Raw genomic sequence first — 20,444 nt, forward strand, 5'->3', positions numbered from 1 at the left:
AGAGTGGCAAATTGTGGACTGACACCTTGCCAAAGGACGCTAGGCCAAGGTGGGATTTGAACACACGCCCCTCTGATTACAAGGCGAGAGTCAAAACCGCTACACCACGCTGCTTCCATATAACTGAGATTTGTTACTAACATGTAAAAACCATACTGAAAATTGCTGCTGGAGGGAACATATTCACAATTGCGTCACATAATTCTAAAAGTTTTATTCTTTATTGTGATTAAATTTAAAGTTGTTTCCCTTGATGAACTGCCAATGACTTAGAACAAACTACGCAGCTCTTATCAAATAAATTATAGTGTGTGCAGTTTAAGCTCAATTTCATCAGAAAAACAGTAGCACAACTGACAGTATCATACCTGTATTAAGAAAATGGAATATACGTCAATTGAAGGAAACCCATTTATGTTTTTTTTTTCAATCACCCTGTACGAGGACTCACACAAAAAATCTTTAGATAGGTTCATGATCAGATTTTTTTTTCTTCTCTCTACTTTTTTTGTAGTGTTCATGATAATATATTCATGGCCCACCTACTGAACCCTTCTTACAGCCTGACAGGCTTTGGGGCATTTTCAGGTCAACGGTCGAAGGTCTTGCTGACCATACTTGAGCAAAGTTTTGATGCAGTCTGGTTTACAACATGCCTATAGTTCACAGACCAACTTTTATGATTATACTGTAGGATGAAATAGTGGTAAATGAACTCAAATCCACCAATATGAATATCAATATGTATACATACTACATTTCATCTATTCACTGTATAGAAAATACACTCTTTGCTTTTGCATTCTACATATTCAAAGTTTACATAATACTTAGCATTCAAATTCAGAAGAAAACATCAATGATGGGAATATGTTTATTTCACTCAGTTTCATTCAGTATTGCTGCTTGTAGCTGATTCACCCCCCCCACAAAAAAAAAAAAATATCCTTAAAAACCATACAGCAATGGACACGAGAAGATAATAACATAAATTGATTGTGATTTGATAAAGTATGAGTAAAAGTACTACCCAGACATAAAATATATCTGAGCACTTTCATATCGTATGGTAACTAAACAAAAAGAAATACAGATTACAGACTGACACTCATATGTTTCCTTTGCTTTGGCAAACATTTAATGCAACGAGATGAAATTAGAATGATAAAGACCTACCCCATGTTGTTGGCTTGGTTTCTTATGATACACAGGAGACTCTGGCTTCCTTCGTCCATGAGCAGCAAAGGATGTTGGGATACTCGACTAAAATTTAGAAGGGAATACGGGGTATACTTAGCACGAGAAACATCAATTTTTTTTTATTTCTGGGAGCTGCACCTACTACCTAGCAGTGAATGGGGATTCTATGGGCACCTTATTTTTCAGGGCTCTTTTGAGCGGTTTGGCGGCAAAATTTTCCCGAGCCCCATTGCAATTTTTCCCTGATACTTAGGAATGTCAGATAGAGGGCTAGAAATTTGTCTGAACATGCCTTGTGAAACACACCCTCATTATTAAAGGTAAATGCTAGTTTTGGTAACGATATCAAAATGAGTTCGTACAGAATCCAATGAAATGACCACCAAAGTATCTGTTTGTAGTTAAAAATAAAACGTATGCCAAAGGATTCTGGAAGAAATTATTTAATTGCTGAGAAATCAGCAAATAAGCACAGGATTCGGGTAGAGCATCGGGCCCAACATTCAAAGCAATTATCATACACTGTCCCAGGTGCGCTTCTCTGTGTTGGGGATTTTTAGTCTGAACTTTTTCAGCGTAGATTTCAAGATTTCACAAAGTTCAGTTTATGTAACTGTACCAGATCTAGATCCTCGATGATATACTGACAATTCGCAATTAAGCCTTGTTTTACAGACTTTCTCATGAAATCAGTGTTTACTGCAACTACTGGAATTTCTCTTAAAGAACTTGATAGACCTGCAAACCATGTGCAACCAAGAAAAGGAATCATTATGGCAAAAAAGAGAGGAATTCCTTAAATCTGAGAATAAACAAAAATTTCTTTAATATTGAGTCCAAATGACCCCTGATCTTGGTCTAGTTCCCTGAATAACATTTATCCAATATCATTTATTTATTACTTTCCTGAAAACAAAAGACATAGATAAACAAAATTCTCAACGAAATATTATTTTCTATAAAAAAAAAAATATTTGAATTAAAAACAAGTGGAATGCCTCTGGCGGTCTCACCTGCATCGCGCGATTCAATATAGCAGCAGAGCTGACTTTTAAAACAACTATAACTCGCACAAGACGTTCAGTGATACTTGGTTACTCTTATTTCCACGTTTTATGAAGTAGACAAATACACTTATCGAGATATGATGGTAATTCAACAGATACCCCAATTTGGCCACAGTTCATTGACCCTAAATGACCTTTGACCTTGGTCATGTGACGTGAAACTCATGCAGGATATTCAGTGATACTTGATTGACCTAATGTCCAATTTCATGAACAAGGTCCATATACTTTCTAAGTTATGCTGTCATTTCAAAAACTTAACCTTAGGTTAAGATTTGATGTTGACGCCGCTGCCGCCGTTGCCGTCGGAAAAGCGGCGCCTATAGTCTCACTCTGCTATGTAGGTGAGAGAAAAACCCTAACGCTTAAATTTTTTATGAAAAACCTAATAACTATGGCAAACATGTAATGGCTGGCAGCTATGAAATGATTTGTGAAACCTTACCTTAGTTTGTGCAGGTTGCATGTGACCTTGAACTTGACCTTGTGTCAGGAGAGGTTGATGACTCCCTTGATGATGAATGGCTTGAGCGTGACCAGAATTCAACTGACGAATGTGCTGGACATTATAAAACAGAAATGACAATTGTGAGGATTCTAGATGATCCTAAATTTTAGGGAAAGTTCACCCTCACGAAAAGTTGGTTTGACCTTATCACCCTCATAAACACACATGTGGTATTACCCAAGGATGATATTACTAAGTGTGAACACAACTGAAGCAGATGTAAAGAAGTAAGAGCAAGATGAACAAAAGCTTCGAACATTTTGGCAACAGACTAAGTTGAACAAACATTTACCACATTGAGCAGAAAAATTAACTTAAATTAGTTCGTACTGACTGGTCGAAATTACAACATGAAATTCATGATCTGATTGCTTTGGCATTTCAAGAGAAGTGCCAGTAGTTGCAGTAAACACTATTTCATGAGAAAGTCTGTAAAACCAGGCTTAATTGTCTGTATATCATCGAGGATCCAGATCGGATACAATTACATAAACTGAACTTTGTGAAATCTTGAAATCTATGTTCACACTGAAGATCACCAAAATAGATAAGCGTACGTGGGACAGTGTATTATTCTTGCATTGAATGTTTTGCCCGATGCTTGACCTGAATCCTGTGCTTATTTGCTAATTTCTCAGCAACTACACAATTTCTTCCAGAATCCTTTGGCACATATTTCTTATTTATACAAAAACACACTTTGGTGGTCATTTCATTGGATTCTGTACGAACTCATTTTGATATTTGATAAACTGGAATTTACCTTTAACACCAAATACTTCTATACTTCATCAATACAATCTTTACAATCAATTACATTAATGATTAGGTGCAATCAACACACGCAAACTTTATAACCAATGATTGTATTGGCATTACAGGGACAAGGCATCTTTAATGTGGCAAACAATTACCAAACTTACAATGGCCAATCAAACTGCATACACATATTGTCAAACAAGGCAAAAGCGATTTTGTGTCTCGCCCACGTATGAAAATAACCAGAAATATCGTGATTCGCGAGGGCATGCAACAGAATTGTATCGAAACTTCATTGTAATATGACTGGGATGGAATAACACTTGCCTTACGAGCCTTGCACGTAAATTCTAATGTTGACCTGAAAATGACCTTTGACCTTATCATGTGTCCTCCGACTGCAGCATAACATGCAGGTCCCCCAAGTCAATCAACCATCCAAGTTTGGTTGAAAAGCACCTTACGGTTGCCGAGTTAGGTAAGGTTGACCTGAAAATGACCTTTGACCTTATCGTGTGACCTCCGACTACAGCATAACATGGAGGTCCCCCAAGTCCATCTACCATCCAAGTTTGGTTGAAAAGCACCTTACGGTTGCGGAGTTAGGTAAGGTTGACCTGAAAATGACCTTTGACCTTATCATGTGACCTCTGACTGCAGCATAACATGCAGGTCCCCCAAGTCCATCTACCATCCAAGTTTGGTTGAAAAGCACCTTACGGTTGCGGAGTTAGGTAAGGTTGACCTGAAAATGACCTTTGACCTTATTGTGTGACCTCCGACTGCAGCATAACATGCAGGTCCCCCAAGTCCATCCACCATCCAAGTTTGGTTGAAAAGTGACTTACGGTTGCAGAGTTAGGTGTCATAAGAGAGTCTTGCATGTAAACTTTAACGTTGACCTGAAAATGACCTTTGACCTTACCATGTGACCTCCAACTGCAGCATAACATGCACGTCCCCCAAGTCCATCTACCATCCAAGTTTGGTTGAAAAGCGACTTACGGTTGTGGAGTTATGTGTCATTAGATTTGTGACGGACGGACGACAGACGACATTTGATCCCTAAGTCTCGCCTTCACCTCTGGTGGGATCCGAGACAAAAAGATTCCTAATATTGACCAATCAGGGCCCGTCTTACAAAGAATTACGATTGATCCGATCAATCCTAACTCCATGGAAATCTATCAGTGTCATAATTTTTTCCAACAAAAAACTTGCACAATGTCCTCTGTATGCAAAGAGAAGTGCAGTGAATTTCTAAGAAAAAAATGAATGCATGAATATACATCATAGCGAGAAAATATTTTGTACAAACATGCATAATAGATGTTGATGTTGCTGGCCGTCCATAGTTACGATTGATTGGATCAATTTTAACTCTATGTAAGACGGGGCCCTGATTAGCTGCTTGAAAATTGCAAATGATTGTAAATGTTTGCATTACAGGGCCCAAGTGAACTGTTATTGTGGCTCGTAGTGGGTCATTTCCACACCCAGATGATCTCTTGAATTATTTGCTAGTACCAGTCCCTCAGAAAATAATGAATTAAACCTACCTGCTGGCCTTGGAGTTTGGCCTGATAATAGCCTTGGTCATCACCTTCACTACTGGCTTTCCTGGATGGTTCCACTCCATGGTGGGAGGCAGAATGCAGGCTGGATGAAGGGGCACCTTGCAGATATCCTGTGAGTGAAATGAGGATGATTTTTGTTATATTGTGTATTTTTTTCGTCATTTTTTACCCAATTGCTAAGAAAGCATGAATGCTTCAAAGCAAGCAAACAGAGGACAAAAGGCTGAAGGTTCTCTCCAAGGGACCTGGTAATGAGGATTTTCTAAAGGGTAGTAATAATCAAATCCAGATCACAGAATCTAAAATACCAACTGAGCTATCACGCCTCCTGAGTTACATAACTTCCGGTTACTTTTCTTGTGTCAATTTTTTTTTTTTTCTCAAGAAAGAGGGCTTTGATGGGAATGTCACAATGGTTTCATAAACCAACTTTGTACACTAGTACACAATGAAAAATTTCTTAGAATTGGGAAATCATGCCATTTTGCACAAATAGAGTTATTAAGGGCCAACTTGTAGAAGATTGGCTTTTCTATTTTTCATTTTATTCAACTTTTGGAAAATTTTACAAAAAGGCAGCGTCTGCATTGAATCGCAATATGCTGCAACAACTGCAATCCCAAACATTCAATGAGGAATCAAACCTTGTTTAACATAAGAAAAAAAAGATATTTTGTATTTTATAGAAAAAAATACAAAAGAAATAATAAAAGGATGATGTCATAAATTCCTTCATTTGCAGATTGACCAAAATGTGCATTTAAATGTTTATATGACATTAAACAAAACTTTAAAATGTAATCATTTTCTTTATTTATGCTCTACATCTGATTTTGATGAAATTTCGAGCATGATGCTTGTTGGATTTTCTCTTTTCATTCAATCAACTTTTGTTTGGGTGTACTAGCCCTGTAAGCAACAGGTTCAGAATTCAATAAAGCAGAAAATTTCAAAAATCCAAGCATTCAGAGATGAATGGAAAACAAAGTCTCCTCCACATGGCCACATAGTCATAAACAAAATTTGTTCAAATAATTAACAAAGTCAATTGATCAATTAAACATCCACCTAAATAAATCCACAATATAAATTTAATCAAAGCAAGGCCCAATAGAACAAAACCAATCTTGCTATCATTAGAAGTAATCAACATGATATTGATAAAAGTAAACACAAAATTAGCATAAAATCAGCAAATAGAAGAGGATAGAAACTGACGAGATGAGACTAAATTATACAAAGGTTGCCCTGCAATTACTTCCTGTAAATGACAAGCTGAGATTAAATTTATGAAAGGTCACCATGCAATTACTTCCTGTTTCCTAAATAGGAAGGATAAATAGTGAATTCACACATGAGGGCAGGTGGAGGGGGGGGGGTAAAAGAGTGTTTGAAAATTTATTGTTTAGTGGTGGAAGTGCAATGGTTCTGACTCTCGCCTTGCAATCAGAAGGTAATGGGTTCCAATGCAAAGATGGCCTAGCATTCTTTGTCAAGGCATCAATCAATGATGGGTCTTGTGGTCTAGTGGTTAGAGCATTGGACTCTTAAATGACAGGTTGTGAGTTCCAAACCCAGCACTGCATTCTCTCCACTTTAAAGGTCAAGTCCACCTCAGAAAAATGTTGATTTGAATCAATAGAGAAAAATCAGACAAGCACAATGCTGAAAATTTTATCAAAATCGGATGTAAAATAATTAAGTTCAAAGTTTCACTTATTTTTTAACAAAATAGTTATATGAACGAGCCAGTTACATCCCAAAAAAAGAGTCAATGATGTCACCCACTCACTATTTCTTTTGTTTTTTATTGTTAGAATGATACAATATTTCAATTTTTACGAATTTGACGATCAGGACCTCCTTGCCTGAACCACAAAATTTTGAAATAATGGAATTCCACATGTTCAGGGAGGATGAAACTTCATTTCACATGACAATGATGAGAAAATAAAAATATTTCATATTTCATATAATAAAATACAAAAGAAATAGTGAGTGAGTGATGTCATCAGTTCCCTCATTTGCATACTAACCGAGATGAGCATATAACTGTTTTGTGAAATGAAGCAAAACTTTAGAATGTCATAACTTTCTTATTCTTCATCCGATTTTGATGAATTTCTCAGTGTTATGCTTGTTGAATTTTTCTCTTTTTTATTCATAACAAGTTTTTGTTGGGGTAGACTTGTCCTTTAACAAAAGAAAGGCCCGCAGCTAATTTCTGTCAGCTGTAAACGGGACAATGACTGATTAACCTACACGTAAAATGTAAAATTAGTTATACTGGCTTGGCATTGATGTGGCGGAAAGCTGCTTTGCTGAGTCCCCACGGAAGTTACCTCAGCAGAAACAAAAACAGAACTCTTTACATTGCCACTCCGGGGGTGTAGGAGTTTATAAATGAACAGTGTAGTAGTGGAAGTGGCATGGTGTAGTGGTTCTGACCCATGCTTTCCAATCAAAGGGTCAGGTGTTCAAATCCCACTCCACAACCTAGTGTCATGACATTGGCATTGTGTCATCAATCTACACTATGCCACTCTCTACCCAGGTGTTCAACCGACAGCGGGTAGGATGCCATAGCCTGTGTAGTATGCCAGGCAATGGAGTTTGGAATGCAAGCCAAATGTTTCTTCCAGAATCATTTGGCATTTATCTTTTCTTCATACTTGTCCACACGTTGGGTGTCATTTCATTGGACATTCAAACTTAGTTTTGGATCATCACAACTTAAAATAGCAAGAAAAGACACTAGAAATGTTAAAAGCAGGATTTCATTGCCTATGCAGTGGTATTGCCCCTGAAATTACATCAGCTTTATCAACAAAGTGACGCTATATCTGATAACATTACCAAGAAATGAGGCAAGACTGTCTCTGCAGCAGCCTTGATAGAGCAATTAATTTTGGTGCGAATGGTACCTGGCAGACTTTGACCCTGTTCTCACTATACTTTCTAAAACTATACCTGAAACTGGTTCAGGAAACCAGTTTGGAAGATTGCTTTGGTGGTGTTCCCACCACTTCACGGAAAGCAGTCTTATTGCTACGGGAACACTCTCAGTGGGGTGACATGTTTCGCGGCGTAGACGTTCGACACACAGTGACAGTGTGTGTAGAAGCGCGCTCAAAATGTGCGAAGATTGCTTCCTGAATAATGGTTGTGTGTCCTCACTTACGCTAACACCAGTTTAACGAGGCAAAGCGATCTTGAAAACTAAATCGTGAAGTGGTTTTCTGCACCAGTTTGGAAGATCGCTTCCAAGACCCCTTCAACCGTTCTCATTACACATTAAACAAGTTTCCAATAAACTAGTTTTAGGATGGCAATGAGAACAGGGTCTAATAATCAATCAACTTCTTCCTGTTTTCTTTTTTTTTATAGTCCTTGTGTAACCACAGACTTCAATCTCATCAATAAAACACCTGTATTCAGAGCTGCCAACTTTTGAAGAGCAAATTGGTAATTTGTATCTCCAAAATGAGTATTTTTCCATCAAAATTCATATTTTAAAAATGTTTTATTGAACATTTACTGTTCTCACAGTGTGAATGGACATCAATTTTGCTCTACAAGCTACATTCAACACTTTTGCACAGCATTACGCATATTCTGTTAAGCCGTTCTTGTAGCTGTTTAAAAAAAAATATGCATAACCTTTTTATTATCCAAATCCTAGATTTATATCAGGTTCTCTCTCTCTCTCCAGCAAGGTTTGTTTGCTTTTTTTTTGTAACTGTGATTTTGCTGCTTTATGCTATAATGTGTATGCATACTTTTATGGTTATGGGGTAACCTAAAAGCTTTCTTACTTTTTTGGACAAGATACCTTGCTCACTTTCCTTATTTCATTTCATTTAATTCATTACAAATTGTTTGTTTTATATTTTAAGCTGTTGATCTCTTCAGGAAAAATAATTAAATAAGCAATGTGATCTACATCTATAAATATACTGCAGTAGATTCTACATGTACATGTAGGTCTGCTGCCCCATCTCCCAGGGCGGTTTTCTATAACCCTCTGCTATACATGTAGCACATGTACAAAATATCAAGCACTCCATGTTTTGCTCGCTCAATGAATTTGGTGGAATCACATTATGGAGCACCATCTATCGATTACAGTGAACAGGCAAATTTCTAACTTTGGGGTCAACATCGTGTGCAGGCGCAGGCAGGGCATGGTGCTAGTGCTTCAAAAATGAAAACCATATGGCAGGAATTCACCAGAAAACGGTATATTTTGCAAATAAATATGCGGGAAAATTTCTCCCCTACCTCCTGGACCCTAATAGACAGCATATCTGGTCGAGCCATGTCAGCCAGCACCGAATAATCGCATGCATTCATTTTTAGTACTAACACGCGCAAAAGATATCAATTTTTTCCCATGATGCATTGCGAATTTCGGCCTATTCGCTGCAACTGATGGATGGTGCACCGTATTGTAAATCCACCAAATTGTGTGCGTTTCATCACTTGCGTAAGTGTTAACCCTCTCTTAACTGGGCTATTTTGGACCAGTATATACTGGAGGGGGGGGTCAATTTAAACCCCCCTTCATATCTCTGCCACTGATTGCGCAATCACCACGAAAATTTGCATGTGCGTAGAGCCGGATGTAAACTACAAGACTGTAAAGTAAAATTTTCAAAAAATTAATTGTTTATATATTTTCATTAATTATGCAAATAAGCACATGAAATTTTCCTTAAATTTGCTTTTTTTTGTGTATGTTTTTGCTTTTAACTCAATTTATATAGTTATTAGAATGCTAATGTTTGGTTGGAGTATCAATTATTACATTTCCAACAAGTAACTACAAAACTATTATCAATTTCTTGCGTATTTTATTCTTTTTTAAATTCTTATGTATTTCTTTGTTTTTTCAAACCTATGTTTTTTATTGTTTTTTCTGATGAACTTTGTCAGAGACCATTTTGTGATCATAAAAATAAATCCACTTAAACCAACAAAAGTAAGAATAATCATACATTTATGATTTTTGGTTAAAAACACAGTTTGCATTGACTTTGTACAAGGGATCACGTTTTTGAGCAACTTCGGGTCTGACATGCATTTACAAAATGTTGACTAATTTCCCAACAGCATATCCAGGTGTTGCAAATTTGGTCTCAATAGATGCACAAGACTAAAAAGTCAGCGAGAAGCGTGGTCAAAAAAAATTGTCGAGGGGGGTCAAATTGACCCCTCCCCCCAGTTTAATAAGGGTTAACACAGAAAAGGTAGATTTCTGGACATTTTTATTGATTTACATTTGAGGGGTAAAAGACAGTATTTTTCATTAAGTCTGAGGTACTAGGGGCTGAAAATTTGTTTATTACTCTCATGCAGAACTGTTGTGAATTTTATGGAGAGGTATTGTTGTCTCATCAGCTTTTAGTATTTGCAATTTCCTCTATAAATCAATTGCAAACAGGATGGATGAAGTTGTACACAAAGCATGTTGTCCTTGAATAATCTAATTCACTCAAATTAAATTTGTGGGTTAATAAACTTTTCAGGGCAGACTTTTGGCAACTTTCATCTCTTTTTTTAACAAAATCAACACAAACAAATACCACATTGATCAACTGTTATGGTAACTCAATGGGACCTTGTGGGGGTGTTTCACAAGGACATTCATAAAGTATGGCTTTACAAGAGAATTGCAAAGAATTGCAAAAAATGAAGGTCAAAATATGCCTTTTTTATAAAGCCCCAATGCCCCACAACACAAATCTAAGCATGTGATTGTAAGGCTAATTTTTACAATAGATTACATTATATAAATAACAAATAGGCACGAGTGCGATGGTGTGAGATTTTGCATGGGGTGAAAGAAAAATACTCTATCAAACAAGGAGCTAGCCGAGTTAATATAAGGTGTCTCTTTCACTGAATGCAAAATGTCATACTATTGCGCAAATAAGAATGATCGCTTTTGTGTTGTACAACGCCTCGGAAGTTAGCAAAAATACAAGCATTTACTGTGTTTTTCCTACATAAATCTATGGTAATAAGAATGAAAATTTTGAAAGCAAAAGGAAAATCCTTCAAATGCACATCTGGACCCTGTTGTGCAAAGAGCTACGATTGTTCCAATCAATCGCAACTATGGATGGCCAGCAACGTCAACATCTATCATGCATGCTTGTGCAAAATATTTTCTATCTGTGATGTATATTCATGCATTCATTGTTTTCCTGAAAATTCATGGCGCTTCTCTTTGCATAAAAAGGACATTGTGCAAATTTTCATAGAAAAAATTACGACACTAATGGATTTCCATAGAGTTAAGATTGATCAGATCAATCGTAACTCTTTGTACAACAGGGCCCTGATCTGCAGCAGCAATGTGCATTTCAGCCAGTAAGCCCAGCCTTACGTGTATTTGCACCTGCATTTACTGTTAAAGCGCATGCAATACGTTGAATCATACTTTCGTAGTAATGTCACCTTTTCCTGACCCATGCAATGTTACAAAATAATTATTTAGAGGGGTCCACACAATACAAGCACTGCTTTTTAGTGGATCCCTCCATTTTCACAGAATTTTTATTTTAAAATGGTTATGATATTTGCTTATATATATTCTGTTTTGCTTTACTTCGTTTTATAGATAAATATCAAATACTGTACATGCCTGAATTTATTTTATCTGTATAAGTTCATTGTAACTATTTTGATCACATTACTTTGTTCTTCTGTTGAAAATGAAAAATAATAAATTGAAAAAAATTGAAAACATTATGGATGGTACACTTTGGACGGTAAGTGTGCAATGTAATGGTACAAATGTTTGACATTCACCCTCCCACATGTACAAAAAGTAGGCATTGTACAATGATTATTACTTGCAATCAAGCATACAAATCAATGGGAAAATAAGTCTCTTAACTTTGTGTTATCAGCCCCTTTTAATATTAATCAATGACTCACTTTGCTGCTGCTGCTGCTGCTGTTGTTGCTGCTGTTGCTGTTGTTGTTGCTGCTGCTGGTACGACTGAGAGAACTGCTCTCCGATGCCTTTCTGCGCCGTCGCAAAGTGGTTGCCATAGGAACTAAATGCCGACTCCCTCGCCTGGTATTTGCTAGGGTTCGGTTGGCTGCTGGACGCGTAGTTGGCATGGACCGGTTGCTGCGTCGGAGGAAAGCCGCTTGCTGATTGGTTGATGAAGGCTGATGAGGGAGCCTGAGCTGTTGTGTACGCTATGTGGCCTGGGGGTTAGGAGGTGAGGGCAGAAAAAATGGAATGTTTACCATGATGCATCATAGCAATTTCATGATAAAAATGACAACAGCCAAAACTTAATTTTTGCTCCCACTAAAAGTCTATTCATTCAATCCAAAATGTTTCTTTATAGGAGAATCATACAAAAAAATAATATATGGGACAAAACACAGTTCATAGACTTTGACAGAAAAGTATGATTTCTATTGTGAATTTTTCAAGTGGATAATACACTTAAAAAGGTCAAATTAAGTAAATTGCAGAAGAATATTATTCCAAATTTTTAAAAAGGTAAGATGCTCAACAACTTAGTTCCTAAATAATTCCTTGTCCCAAATGAGTTCCTAAACCATACCTTGTTGTCTGTATGGGCTGTGGGCATGACTGACTTGGCTCTGTGTATAAGCAGCATGCGGAGGATAATGACTGCCTTGAATGTGGTGTTTGGGATACAGGTCAACCACAGGAGGCGATGGACTTCTCGATCGCTTCACATTCTGCTAAAGAAGAAAACAAAACAATTTATCCATCAAATATGGAATGGGTAGAGGAACATAGCTTTCACTAGGGGTCCAGTTTTATAACGATCTGTTGTACTGCAAAATTTCTATAACAAATTTACTATCAGCCAACCAATTTGAAGGCTTCAACAGCTTTAAATTTGTTATCATTATAAAAAGTTTTATTAAATGGGACCTAGGTCTGGATTAATCTGTTTTGCTCTTCAAAATGGAAACAAGCATTGACTTTCTTTTCGTTTTAAAATGCTGCGTCAAATGATTATCCACAACACAAATAAAATCATTTTCAATTGTATGTGAAAATGGAATTTTGGGGATTTTCATGACATGACATATGAGCTGCTTGTCTGTAACCTCACAAAATCGACACTTACCGATTCAGAACTCTTGTTATTCTTTGACAGACTTTCATTGAACCTTTACCAGTACTTCTTTTCTAATTTTCTACTTTTGATGAAACCAACTTGTCGTCAAGGTAAACTTCCCCTTGAAGCCTCCAGCATTACCAGAGCAAGAATATATCCACTTTACCTTCCATTCCAATTATGGGAGCTCCCAACTAAAGATATCTAAAAAAATATCAGTAAGAGATAGAGATAATGGCCCGTATTCTGAAGTCGGGTTTAACTTAAACTCAGGTTTAAAGTTGTGGTTTAAGTATGGCGAGCCAATTGTCACATAAATCACTAACAGTAGAGACATCATACTTCAGCTCATTTGGCTCTTAAATCATTCATAATTGTTAAGGAAGTCTAAAACAATTATTGGCTTCACCATCGATGAATCAGGAAAGAGCACAGAAAACATAAGAAACATACAATTTAATAAAAAATTTGATACCTTTGGCTTCCCATACTTAAACCACAACTTTAAACCTGAGTTTAAGTTAAACCCGACTTCAGAATACGGGCCTATGACTTACCTGAACAGATTGTGAAGGTGGGGTTTGGGTTCCTCTATAGTAATGACCTTTGGGTCCATCTCCTAACAGAGTTGGTCTTGCTAATATATCAGTAAGAGATAGAGATAATGACTTACCTGAACAGATTGTGAAGGTGGGGTTTGAGTTCCTCGATAGTAATGACCTTTGGGTCCATCTCCTAACAAAGTTGGTCTTGCTAAACTTCCACCTAATCAGAGAAAGAGAAAGATACAAGTATTGCTGTTCCGAAATTATGCAATGTGTGAAACATTCCTGTCCAACAAGACACTAACAGTACCAGACATTTCAAAGAAAACATGTGCTTTGCATCATAAATATAGTATTTAATATTGCATACATGTTTACCTCTCAAAGACCCTTGATATTTGTTTGAATATTCCTGTTTTATAATAAAGACATTGAGAAACGAGTAATGGTTGGAGGTCTAGTGTAAAATAAACCATTAACAGGTGAAGGGAATATAAAGAATTTAACCATCAACTGGTGACACACAAGGTAATGGCAACATTTTTGAACCCGTTTCATTGATCATAATACACATGGGTTTGTCTATGACTAATGTCTTTCAATGGCTTATTACCGATTATGTACAATATTGTAGTTCCACATGTAGACTTTCATGTAGTAGATCATGAGTGACATCAACTGAAAAGGATCATTCAGAGTCAAGAAAGAATGGAATATTCTTCTTTTTTTAATCGTTTCCAAATAAATAAACAATTTAAAGAAAATATGGGTAATAGATGGACATTTCATGGATGTAAAATGTGAAATTTCAACTAATTTTTGGGACTTTTTTCTTCCGTGTGGACAAACTGTTGTCAAAAATAGGGAAACATTAATACTTTAAACAGTCAATTGAATTGTGTTTAAATGTTTTAACTCAGCCCTAATTGGGGTCTCTAAATAAATCATGGGTCTTGTTGCGATCTGCTTCTTGCAACAAGGAATGTAAACTGATTTTTCAAAGCTAAAATTGCTCCATCAATTGCAAAATATATTTGTGACTGCAAATTTCTTGTAACTCCTCCTTAGACAATGATGTAAAAAGACTTGACTTACTCTGGACAAGCATGTGAGGGCCTGGTAGCTGCATGGCAGGATGATAAGATTGACTCATGCTAGCTACAAGCATTTCACTGAAAAAGAAATATCAATAAACATGGAAATCAACATCCAAATTTAAAAAGATGAGCAATAAAAGGAATTAAATCTATATATTTTTATTGACATCTTACATTATTACAAAGGATTTAATTCACATTCTTGGGATATTTCAATTTTTATGAGATGTTTATACACTGATTCACCAATACGGACAGCAGGTGCAACCAGTACTTCATAAAGTTGCTTGTAAAACAACTGGCACTTGTTCTCATGCTAAATGTGATATCAAATTATTTTCACATCTAATGGGATGCATTTCCTACAATCAAATAACCAAACATTGAATATATTGAATTTTTCATTCAGATGACTAACAGAAATGAATTTTAACCTACATGCATGATTGTAAGTGATGACAAATGAAATGATTGAGGATCTTAGACCCAAAGAAAAGGATTGTTATTTGTAAGTTATGTACAACATACAAACAGCTTTATGAAACAGTTCCATTACATTAACTCCAGCGATGTAAATTCCACAAGCTAATGGAAAGACCAACTTCAACCCTGGAATTAATGACACCATACTCTATCCTTAACATAACCCTAAACCTATCATAATTGCTAACCTTAACCCAAGCCCTATATATTAGACAAAATGAAGCCTGGAGTAATTGTCGCCGGAGGAAACGTGCGTCATCTATAAAACGGTTACACTTTGTAATTGCGAAGGTTCTTCATTCCGAAGGTTCGTAATTCCGAAACACGTAAATTGCCTAAACCTCGATGTTCGTTAATCCGAAAACGTAAAAGGGTTCGTTAATCCGCACATTTGTGGCGTTACTCTGAAAGTTCGTTATTCCGAAGATTCGATAATGCAAAAAAAAATAAGGTTCGCTGTTCCGAAGGTTCGTTAGTCCGAAAAAGGTTCGTTAATCATTAAGTTTTCAAATTAACGAACCTTCAGAATTATGAACCTCATTTCGTTTTCGTATTTAACAAACCTTTGGAATTACGGACCTCACTTTGTTTTCGGACTAATGAAACTTCAGAATTATGAACCTCATTTCGTTTTCGGATTTAAGAACCTTTGGAATTACGAACCTCATTGAGTTTTCGAACCTTGGGAGTTTCAAACCTTCGAATTTCGAACCTTCGGAAATACGAACCTTCCGAATAACGAACCTTCGGAATTACGAATGTATGCGCTATAAAACACCAACACTGCTACCTTTTACAAAGAGTTTCAATAGATTACAATCAAATTTAACTTTGTGATTGGTCTAAAAATCTGATCTCTTTAATAAATTTAGATCCACCACACTCTACGGCCCGTATTCTGAAACTAGGTCTAAGTTAAACTCAGGTTTAAGGTTGTGGTTTAAGTATGGATAGCCAATTGTTACATAAATCACTTAAACAGCTCATTTGGCTCTCAAATCATTCATAATTGTCTAGGAAATCTAAACAGATGATTGTCTTCACCGTTGAATAATCAGGAAAGAGCATTAGTAAAAATGTTGACACTTTTGGCTTCCCATAATTTTAGCTCAGAGACAGACCATGGTCTAAATTAAACCTGACTTCAGTGGCCCGTAACACAAAGCTTAGCAATGATCGTGGACACATTTTTCTACGATTGATTCCATTGACTACAATGTACAATCAATCGTAAATATCAAGCGTACGATCAATCGCTAACCTTTGTGTTACGGGACCCTGAATACGGACCTATGTAACAGGTGGCCATTGGACCATAAAAGGAATAATAAAACCATTCAAAATCTCTCCATCCCTCACCTGACGACAAACCACACTACCAAGCCCAAGGCCTGTCCTGTCCCCGTAGAAACCAGACAGTGATTTAGAACTTACTTCTTCTTGCTTTCTTGTTGTCTTCTCCTATTTTCATCTTCATTCAATACTTTCTTGAGTTGTCCAAAGAGCTCGTGCTTCTCTTGATGGAGTGTTTTCAATTTCTCCTCCAAATTCTTCACCTGAAAATCAGGCAAATTTCATGTAACAGGTCAGTAACTACTAACATATTAACATAAGTATCAAATTTCAGTCAGCTGATACTAGATATCCCTGAAGAATACATATTATCATCTACATAGAGCGTTTTAGCCATACATTAAAAACACGTAGTTTGGTTTGCATCAATTGCCTGTGCAGTATTAGAGCATATCCCTAGAATGACCAAAATCCGAAGAATATCCCATAGGCTCCTGTACAAAATTTGCGTGAAATATACAACGCGTAGAACAATGAAAGCAATGCGATGCGCAGCATACGATCACAATGACCCTCAATTACGTCATAATGAACCACAAGCAAGTCGCATGTCAACGACCAGATTTGATCTTAATTCTTATGAAGTGATGATGCCATTATGACAAGTGGATATGACTTGTTCAATCAAATTTCTCTCTCTTTTTGATTGCTACGGGTGGGATAGATGATAATAATTATATTGGATGGCTTTATTTCATGGAGTACCAGAAATATTCCACTCGTTAAGACCAATATTTCACTCATCTGCGATTCGTGGAATATTTGCCCAAATTCTTGGAATATTTCAGAGTCATCCAATATAATATAATTATTGCAAGGGTGTTATGGATTTATCAAGTATCATGCATGCAGATCTGGCCCTGGAGGAAATAATGCTACCCTGTGCAACACGGAGAAAATTATACATAATTGTTTTCATTTCCTTGGGCTACTTTTCACTGTAACGTACTGCCTAAATCTGCAAAACCCTCTGAATTGGCTAAGTTTAAACATTCCAGTTGATGAGTATTTTCCAAGGCTCTTTTTAAAATATATTTCCCAGAATTTTTTTTGAGCACTTTTAGGGCAAAAATCAACTAGAACCCTTGTGTAATTTTTCCCTGCTGTGCACTTACGACAGTGTCTGGTATAAACACAGAAATACACAAGTCACCAGTGTCGGCTACACAAAAAACGTTGTTAGCCTAACAGAGCGCTAACAGTAAGCCCAGTCACATCTTTTGGATTGTGAGGTCAAAACTTTTATTTCAATGTGTAAGTAAGCATTGTTGTAACATGAGGCATCGGTGCCACATTGACAGTTGTAACAGGTCCTCTGTTAGCGCATTGTTAGTGCTAACATCATTTTTGTCTGTACAGAGGAATATATCAAGTAAATGATTTTCCATGAGTTTTCAAATTACCAGACTTTTCCAATTTTTCCTGACCTCTACAACTATTTGCGATCCTCTCTCATTGGTAAAAAATAAACATTAGTTTCATAAAATTGGAATCGTATGACCATATACCTGTTCCTTTGTTTCTTCCAATGACAATGTCTCAGCTTCTTGTTTCTTCCTTAATCTCTCCTGTTCTTGTTTCTTTCTTTCTATCGCCTTGTCTGCTTCTTCTTCCTCTGCAATTGAAAACATTGTTCGATCAAATCACTTCTCATAAAAACCTTACCAACTGATCAAAAATTCCTAAGAAATGTGATATTTGTCTGTCATGCATTGGAGAGAAAATAATCCATTCGGGAAATACTCTTGTACTTGGTTTCATTCCAGGGGGGTGTTTCACAGTGATTTTAAGTATGACTTACACGTGGGTAGCACGTAAATGCCGACGCATACAAGATATGCCATGTGCAATCTTATTGATCAATACGCAGTAGTGCGCTTCCTCTTTGCATGATCTGACCAATGCTGTCATGCCTTTTATACTGCAAACAACGAGGCTTTTATTAAAGTGCAACTCTAAGTCATACCTAAATCTTTGTGAAAAATCCCCCAGGCCTTAAATTTTTATATCTCTAGGGCAGGACCACTTATATAGGGCACCTTTCTACCTCTCAGTACAAATAGAAAACTTCAAAAGAGCACAAAAGATGACCAAGATCAATGAGATAGGCATAGAGATCAATCAATACGGCATCCAAGGTCATGACTTTAAACAGTCTTGGATCCCTGTACCACAATGATGAATAATGATAATAGTGATCATCATAATAAACAATAATGATAACAACAACAGCTGGATATACAAAGCGCTTTTTGCCCAAAGATACAACTGCTATTATCACCCGTATCAGACATCTGAGCTGGTCATTTACAAAAACGTATTGCCCTAGATTCATAAATATCGGGAAGGGACAGGTATATTATTTGTATTTTCCTCGGTCTCAATGCGCATATTTACTTTGCATGCAGAGACGACGCAAAATATACCTAGTTGTATTTTCCCTGGTCTCACATCCGGGCATTTGAGGATGCATATAAAGAGATACGCTTCATAAGGATGTGCGTGCCAACAATATACGTCAAAATAAAGACATCACTGGATCCAAGCGCTTGCAAGTACATCATAATGGTAAAGTGCAGAGCCTAGACCCTTATATTAACAAGACACAATATAACCATTTTAAAAAGAAATATCACCATTATCACGATTTTTGCTCTAGATATCTGATTTGGATGATAATACAAATATTGACTGGCTCTTCTTTCGGGGAACATCAAATATATTGCCCTTAAAAGACCCATATTGGCCTCGTCTAACGACTCAGGCCAATATGATTCTTTTGCTGGCAATATATTTGATGTTCCCCTCAAGGCCAGTCAATATTATACAAATATTACCCAGCTTTAGCTCGAGCTACCAAACCCACGCTCAGCTGCAAGGAATTGATCCTGCTGGGTACCAATTCATCTAACCGGGGTCGATTGCAGCAGTGTGGAATAATTTCTTGCTGAAGGAAACAGGCCATGGCTAGGATTCGGACCCACAACCCTCTGTTTGAAAGGCAAGAGTCAGAACCACTAGACCATGATGCGTCCACATGTTTGATATTTACATCTGATAAAGAGGCATGTCAGAAGTTTACATTAATCATCAAGTGTGACATTCTCTATTTTTATAGCTTTGGTACATAATGCCCAGGAAAACAATGGGTGAGTAGTGGGTTAATGGACTCACCTTGGCGTTTTCTGTCCCTCTCTTTGACGACATGCACCCGGAGGGCTGCAGCCATAGCCTTGCTGAGTTTGGGTCTCTCCAACAGAGCAGGCATGGTGCTTTTGTTATGGTTGTTCGCCAGGTCAACGGTAAAGGGTGGCAACAATCTGAGGAAAGAGAATTCAAATAATAGTTAAATGCAACATTTATATAGCACAGTGCTTAATATGTTTCTAAGTGCTGCATACTATTACCGAAGGCGCTCGAGCATTGAAGGAATTTCTTCCTACTGGGTACCCATTTACTACACCTGGGTGGAGAGTGGCAATTCATAAATGCCTTGCCATTGGACATGAGTGCTACAGTGAGATTCAAACCCAAGACATTGTGGTTCAATGTGTGAAGACTTATCCACTAAACCACAACACTTTAAGCCGGGGTAATAATAGCAGGGCCTGCTGGGAGAACAGTTTTCAGACTTGAAGTGACTGTCCTGGGTAGTATGTACCACTATTATCATTATTTATAATTGTTTATTTTTTAAAATAAGTTCACACCTAGTTACCAATAATGCACATA

General features: G+C 36.9%; 1 protein-coding gene across 2 annotated transcripts in view; it reads right to left on the reverse strand.

The window, feature by feature from the left end:
* Positions 1–20,444, reverse strand: part of LOC121427421 (G protein pathway suppressor 2-like) — a 34,133-nt gene that overhangs the window by 10,150 nt on the left and 3,539 nt on the right. The window contains exons 2-11 of one of the 2 annotated variants that reach the window (XM_041623809.1): positions 19,887–20,032; positions 18,221–18,327; positions 16,794–16,915; positions 14,875–14,951; positions 13,908–13,999; positions 12,704–12,845; positions 12,057–12,335; positions 5,094–5,221; positions 2,713–2,826; positions 1,177–1,263 (exon numbers count right to left, since the gene is read on the reverse strand). In XM_041623809.1, the coding sequence (XP_041479743.1) occupies positions 1,177–1,263; positions 2,713–2,826; positions 5,094–5,221; positions 12,057–12,335; positions 12,704–12,845; positions 13,908–13,999; positions 14,875–14,951; positions 16,794–16,915; positions 18,221–18,327; positions 19,887–19,980 (1,242 nt within the window). In that variant the 5' untranslated portion in view covers positions 19,981–20,032. Of the gene's footprint in view, positions 1–1,176; positions 1,264–2,712; positions 2,827–5,093; positions 5,222–12,056; positions 12,336–12,703; positions 12,849–13,907; positions 14,000–14,874; positions 14,952–16,793; positions 16,916–18,220; positions 18,328–19,886; positions 20,033–20,444 lie in introns of both variants that reach the window. The other variant, XM_041623808.1, reaches the window with a different exon arrangement.

Source organism: Lytechinus variegatus, chromosome 14 (genome assembly GCF_018143015.1).
Source record: "Lytechinus variegatus isolate NC3 chromosome 14, Lvar_3.0, whole genome shotgun sequence".
Lineage (NCBI taxonomy): Eukaryota > Metazoa > Echinodermata > Echinoidea > Temnopleuroida > Toxopneustidae > Lytechinus > Lytechinus variegatus.